The 7,255-nt window shown below is 45.2% G+C and overlaps 1 protein-coding gene across 5 annotated transcripts in view; it reads right to left on the bottom strand.

Moving 5' to 3' along the window:
• Positions 1-4,471: 4,471 nt before the first annotated feature.
• Positions 4,472-7,255, bottom strand: part of COL15A1 (collagen type XV alpha 1 chain) — a 101,613-nt gene continuing 98,829 nt past the window's right edge. For 4 of the 5 annotated variants that reach the window (XM_027549748.1, XM_027549751.1, XM_027549753.1 and 1 more), the window contains 2 exons: positions 6,579-6,694; positions 4,472-5,577 (listed from right to left, as the gene is read on the bottom strand). In XM_027549748.1, coding sequence (XP_027405549.1) covers positions 5,364-5,577; positions 6,579-6,694 — 330 coding nt within the window. In that variant the 3' untranslated portion in view covers positions 4,472-5,363. The remainder of the gene's footprint in view (positions 5,578-6,578; positions 6,695-7,255) is intronic. The other variant, XM_027549750.1, reaches the window with a different exon arrangement.

Below are 7,255 nucleotides of genomic sequence, written 5' to 3'. Positions count from 1 at the left end.
GTGTCCTGGGATCACCTCCCACATAAACTACTGGCAAATGAATCCTCATCTAAGAAGGATGCCAATTCCAAACACTGACAGTGTGGCAGGTTTTTGAGAAAGATGTCTCTCCTGGTGTAGAGAATGAGCTGGAAGGGAGAAGCTGTGTGCCAGGAGAACAACATGATGAGAGATGCAGTCCTACAGAAGTAAAAGTAAGCTCTTTATCTCAAAGGAGGGCCAACATGTGCCGCAAAGCAAGACTCCCCAAAGATATCTTTTTAAAAATACTTTGACATTTAGAAGAAATAGCCATCATGGAATGAGCCATACTTTGCTGAACTTCCTCGTACCTACTTTACGTTGTAATATTATTTTTGCTGTTATTACTAAGTAAGCACTCAGAAAATATCCTGATTAGTGAATAGGCAAATGACTCTTAGGCTACTGGTTGGCTGATGGCACCATTCCCTGAGAGAAGGACCAGAGGAGAAGGAGCAAGTCTGGAGGAAGGGGAGGGGCATCTCCTCTATGAACATATCAGGTAACAGGGCATTCTGGGTCCTGCTTGGAACTAAGGGTGCTGGGCAGGCTTAGGCAGGGGAATAATCAGATTATCTCACAGTCATTATGGCACATGCTCCTGTCAATCTGAAGGAATCCAGCCCCAGTGCCAGAGCGGAACTGTGGAGCCCCTACTGGGACAGATGAAAACAATTTAGTTGTAGACTCAGGGGAGAATGAGCAGAGGGGCAGGGGAGCCAGGACACCCAGGGCTGGGGACAGTGAATATTCATCAACAGGTAACAGCTGCACTAGTGTATACAGGTTGAGTCAGAGCCCTGGGCTTGAAGGCAGAGAAACCAGATTGGAAGACGCCACCCTGCAAGTCTAGAGAAAGGGCCCCCAGCTCATCTTGAGAGACATCCGGGGCAGGTCATAAGGACAGTCAGCACTTACTGGATTCTTATTCAGGGTCACAATCCCATTCCTAGGGCTTCCAACAACTTAACTCAATGGAGAGTTGTTTCATTTACTACCTCTATGTTACAGATGAAGAAACTGAGCTGCAGGGAAGTGTTGAGTGTAGGGTAGGATTTTCAGTAACTTGCCTATGATTACATGGCTGGTAGGTGGCAGAGCCCAAATTCAAACCCAGACAAAGGCCTGTCTACATTCAACTGCCCTGTAAGTTAGAGTACAGATGGAAGGTAAAGGGGGAAATCAGCCAATGGAGATCAAAGAGCTCTGAGGAGGTTCAGTGGTGTCTTGGTGACTCAGAAGCTCAAGGAATAACCAGAGAAGTACTCCTCCATCAATGGGTTAGGCAAGAATTGCACACATACACTTGGCAAGGTCTTTGAGGATTTGGAGGAAGAGAAGATACACATGGGATTTGAAACAATCTGTGGCAGAATGGGCTTGGTGGATTTGAAAAGTGGGGGCACCATTTATCTAGACAGTGAGTTAGTGGCTCAGTTAGGTCTGACTATTTGCAACCCCATGGACTGTAGCCCACCACGCTCCTCTGTCCATGGGACTCTCCAGGGAAGAATACTGGAGTGGGTTGCCATGCCCTTTTCCAAGGGATCTTCCTGACCCAGGGATCGAATCCAGGTCTCCCACATTGCAACCAGATTCTTTACTGTTTGAACTACTGGGGAAGCCAAATTTATCTCAGCATCTCCAAATTTAAACATGGTTCTGGGTAAAAAAGCATTACTGAAAAATATCTCTGGATGGATAAATGAACAAACAAAAGTCCTGTTTGACCTTTCTCAAACATAAAACTGATCCCAAATCTCAGCTTCTTGTCTTCCAAAGGTGCTCCATCAGTAGCAGGATGAAGTCCACACACCGCACCCTAGAATTCAAGGCCAGTGTGCCATTGACCACCACATCCCCCGCCCTCAGCCCTTTCCTGTTGTTGGGTGTTGGGATCTGTCTCTTTCCCTCTTTGGTCTTCTTAACCTCCTGAGCCCTGTCTTCTGGTCACTGCAAACCCCCTTCACATTTTGGGTGGAGGAATAGTTTTTTCTGCACAACTCATCTTGGGTGGAGCTGCCAATTGCAATCATAGGCACACAACATGAGCGGGACTAAACAGAATTCTTTCTGGGAACTAATATAATTCCAGACAGGAGAGAGAGTCTTCTCTTTCCTCTGAGGCCACTCCCTGGGGTGCTGGGATAACGTAAGCCTTGAGCTGGGAGCAATCCCTGCCACATGAAGGAATCTTGTTCTCACCATAAGAAGGAAGCCACACACAGAGAAAAGGAAAAGCACAGCAGACATATACACACAGAAGAAAAAATAGACTAAGTGACTACGTTGCTTGAGTCTCTTGGATTCCCCGTCCTTCCTGGTTCCAAAAGCCAATACATTCCTTTTTGTTGGTTGTTCATTTTTTGGCTTATGCATTTCCTTCACTGATCAATATTCAGCTGTACTGGACTGCTGACACTCCCTGGGGTCCATGCCATCTCCTACTTGCCCTTCCTACAGGTTCAAGCAACACCGTCTGAGCCATCTAACTTCAAGGGTGCAGGAAATCTGAATGACTCTTGTGATCCGTTCTCCTCATTCTCTCGGTTCTTCCGCAGGTACCGCCATGTGGCCACGTTCAGGTTGGCCAAGAGCTCGCCCTGCACGTCCCCCGCTGCACTCTGTCACCCATGCCTCCCATTCCTTGCCAGTCTCTTGGCTGCTATGTGCCTTCCAGAGTCTGCCTCCCCATGGGACCTGGTGTGGGTGGATATGGGACAGCTGTTTCTGTCCTTCTGTTTCTGAACAGGGGACTGTGGATGCTGTCAGCTTCGGACCTTGAGAGTCCACAATATGGGCTCAGAGCAAGTACCCCAAGACCTCTCACACTGAAATCCAACAACTGAGGAGTATCTTCCATGCTGTATTATGCCAGAGAATGCTAGCCTGCTCCCCAGACTTGAAGGACACTCAGGGGTAAACTGAAGGCTGGAGACCTTTCAGTCTTTACTAGTGTGACAAGATCCAGGTGTTAAAAACACCAGGTGTTCAGAGGAGGAAGCATGATAAAAGGTTGGCAGGTTCAGAGGAGCAGGGGATGTCACAGAGGAAGAGAATCTGCACTGGTTGTTGGCTAGAGGGCCGGGTTAGACCGACAGCAGCTAAGGCTTTCCCAAGATGAGGCAGGGCATGGACAGCAGCCCCACACAGGGGTCTGTATGGCTCACTTAAGTAATCATGAGGGCCTCAGGCTGGTGGCCTTTGGCAAGTGACAGGAGACCTGATGTTCAGTGAAGGGCCTTGAATGCTAGACCCAGGCTTTTGACTGTCATTCTGAGCCTAGCCAGGGCTGGGGTTCATTCAAGGCCTCTGCTGGGAGGACAGTTGGTCATACCCTCCTTCAGTACACAAAGAGGACTGAGGAGCCAGTGCATGAATGTTAACCTCCTTCTTGGGGTCAGCACACCCCGAGCCCACCCTGTTCCTTCTGTGGCCCAGGGCCTCGGTGGGCTCTGGCCAAAATGGATGGGATAGCACCTTCACTTCATGACCTCAGCCCCTCCCACTCCCCTCCTCCCTCAGTTCCTGTGCACGCCAGGCACCCCATCACCTGCCCCAGTCACTGTCCTCAACAGTCCACCTCTGGGTCTTTCCAACCTATATGTGTCTTCAGCCCATGACTCAGATTCTCACCACTCTTCCATGTAGGAAGCCCCTAAGTGGGGGTCCTGGGCTGTCTGCTTTTTTTTTTTTTGGTTCTCCACTTCCTTCCTACCTCAAGGACCATTAGGGTGGATTCACTTTGCTGAGTTTCTGGACCAGCCTGGCTGAATGGGAGGAAATATCCTGGCATGCTACTTGCCTGGCGATTCTGTTTCTCCTGCAGCATCAAGCCAAGAGCCAGAGAGTCACAGCCTAGGAGCTGAGAGGGAACAAAAAGGCAGCCTTGTGCAGTTGCTCCTTGAAACGATCCTGGGCACTGGAGTGAGATGGACCCTGGGCGTGAAACCAGCCCCACCACTCAGCAGCCTTGTGACCTGGAACAAGTGACTTCCTGAGCCTCAACTTTTTAATTTTGTTTTCATTTGTAAAGCAGAGATATAAATACTTACCTTGCAGGTTATTGGGAAAGATAAATGAGACTTATGTAAGTCTGATATTTAGGAACTGAGAGCTGATATTACTTATTTGATCTCAACTTCCTTGAGAGAAAAAGGCAGATCTGCCTGAATCATGTGTTGAGATACAGTTGATCCTATTTGTCACACTGGGACTCTTCTGCATGCCCCATGCTGCCTTCGCTGAGTGGAAGACAACACACAGGAGAAGAAGAGGATGATGGGAAAATCTTCCTGTTTTCTGATCATCTCCTGAGGGGACACACAAGTGGCATGACTTGTGTGTCACATCACTTCCTTGCAGGGTTAGCAATCCTGCCTGGGGGCCGCTTCCACATCAGTGATGAGGAATAAAGGAACCGAGGGGAAAAAGTCAAACAGAAGAAAGCGCCTGGAAAAGATGTTTTTATGTTCACTTATCACATGGAAAAAAAAGAACCAAAGTATACAGCATGAAGATATATGTGTCTCAGAAAATTTATCCTCATGAACCTGTTTGTTCAAATGGAGTTATAATTCAAGAATTGCCAAATGGAAGTCATAAAATCAGGGTAGGGGTGGGGAAAAGGGCCACCAAGGGAAAGGAAGTAATTATGTGGTATTTCTTCTCTAGTTTCAGATCATTGGGAACTTAAACTTTTCCAGCAAGTCATTCACATAAACAGATGCCATACTGAAATATGATTGTGTAAAAATATAAAACTCCTAAAGTATGATGGCAATAATATTTTAGGAAGAAAACATTAAAGTCTGGTAATATCAGAAAATACAAATAGGATCATTTGGAGCAGTTCTGTCTATATCAACAGCAGTTGCAAACAATGGATGTATATTAAAGAACAAAGTGTTTGGTCTGCACATAACTTAGAAAGGGGTAACATTTCTAAACACTGACTTTGTAAGAAAACATGAAGGACATCTTATACTCAACAATGGTTAAAAGGAGGAAATCACTTTCTGAAGGATGCAGTGGGCAGAATGCCAAGGCCTTTGTTTTTAACCTGCTCTTTTTTTTAACTTGCTCTTAACCGTCTTGGGATGCGTTTACACTGCATGGGGTTTCCTGCAGAATCTAGCACCAATAGATGGATCAGATTTTGTCTTTGATCTGAGTCCTTTATGTCTTCAGTTTTGAGTATATTGAGGTATGTTTTCTTTGGTTGCTGTTGTGACGCATGTGTAATAAAAAACTAATATTTACAACGCTTAAACATTTTAGATTTCAGTGTCAACTCTTCACATAAAAAAATTGGAAAACTCTTAAGAAGCATGGGAAAGTTGTTACTTCCTCGCATCTGTCATGAAACTGTTTTCGATACACAGCACAATTAGCCTGTTAGCACAGCTGTATGCTTTCTGGTCCAGAATCTTCCCCGTGTTCAGCGGGGAGGCCAAGCCCATGACTGCCATGTCGGCGGTTCTCCATGCTTCACAGTACTGATCCACAAGACGGACTCCGTGGGTGCTGGAGCCATGCCAAATGACCTTCTGGGGCCTACAAAGGAAGTTTGTTGTGTTACTTTTTGAAATGACCCTTCTTTGTGGCATATCTTGGTGAGGAAATCAGCCTAAGTCTAGTGAGTTAAGTCAAACTCCTGAACTCTCCAGGGTCTGACCGCACATCACTTCTCTGCCTTTATCACTGTTTCAAACTTTTTGAACACACTACATTCTGACCATATCCAGTTTCTACATGCTCCGAAATTATACTCTCTACTTCTGTGAATTGGAAACTTTGATGAGTCCCCTTAGGCTGGAATGGCCTCACTTCCATTTTCAGCAATTCCTTGTCATCTTTCAAAGTCCATTAAATGGACTTACAGGAAGCCTTCCTTCTTCTCACTGCTAAGGAATGTTGACTATTTCCTCTGTGCTCCTACCATCTTATCTGTTTCTTCATTTTCCAATGACAATATCATGTCTAGAATGGTAGCTAGTCTGTGTCAGTCTTCCCACAGACTATAAGCTTTGCAAAGGGAGGAGTTGTGTAGGTTTATTACTGCACCTTCCAGGCCTGACATCAGGCCTGGCATACAGTAGACAATGAGGAAAGATTTACTGAGTTGTTGTATTCTTAAAAGCATACATAATTTTCAAAGAATTAGAACACAACTCACAGGAGAGGGTTAAAGAATCACCAACAACAGCATTACTTATCACTAATTAAGTGCCTACTGTATCCTAGATATTCTCACACTTACCTTTTTATTCTCACAGCATTATTATGGTATGGATATGATTATTCTGCCCATTTGACAAGTGAGGTAACTGAAGCTCAAATAGTGGAAGTGCCTTACCCAAGGTCCCATATAAAGTTACTGGACCCAGGTCTCCTAACTTCAAGGCCAGGCTCTCTCCAAGGCCTCTGGCTGCCTCACTGGGGTTTTATCCTGGCAACATCTCAGAGGAGTAGCTGATAAGGGCATCCCATTGTTAGACTGTTTCCTAAAGCTGTCTATCACATGATATACTTCAAAGGCTTCAACCTCTACTTACCAGGAAGGATCTGTCATTACATCTCGGCCATCAAAGGAATATATTGGAATGTGTGTATTGAACTGACCTCCGTGGCCAGAAAAAATTGAGTCCCAATTATTAAAAAGTACTTGGCCCTGTGGAGACAAAAATGCTACATTAGAATCATTATACAAACAGCTTACAAGTATTTATCCATTCTTCAAAGCTCGGAAGCCCCCAACTCTACTCCTATATCCTGGACAGGGTGAGAACTTGGGAAATACTTTGGTTTGATTTTATAATCTATCCTTGGAACCCTTTCAGCTTTATGATCTTATTTCTTGAGGTAATTTCTTTTACTATATGTGCATAATGTCTCTTCCCCATCAAAAGTGTGTTTTAGGTCTTTATTTTATTATTGCTATTTTAAACATTGTATAATTACATGAAGGTGAAAGTGTTAGTCGCTCAGTTGTGTCCGACTCTTTGTGACCCCACAGTCAGTTCATGGAATTCTCCAGGCAAGAATACTGAAGCGGATTGCCATTCCCTTCTCCAGGGATCTTCCTGACTAGGGGATCAGACCTAGGTCTCCTGCATTGCAGGCAGATACTTTACCATCTGAACTACCAAGGAAGCCTTTATAATTATACACTGAGCTTCAAATTTGTGCTAATATACAAATGGGTGAGGCTTCCTTGGTGTCTTAGATGGTA

Source organism: Bos indicus x Bos taurus, chromosome 8 (genome assembly GCF_003369695.1).
Source record: "Bos indicus x Bos taurus breed Angus x Brahman F1 hybrid chromosome 8, Bos_hybrid_MaternalHap_v2.0, whole genome shotgun sequence".
NCBI lineage: Eukaryota > Metazoa > Chordata > Mammalia > Artiodactyla > Bovidae > Bos > Bos indicus x Bos taurus.
Note: the sequence above shows the minus strand (reverse complement) of the source record. Positions and strands in the feature narration are given on the sequence as shown.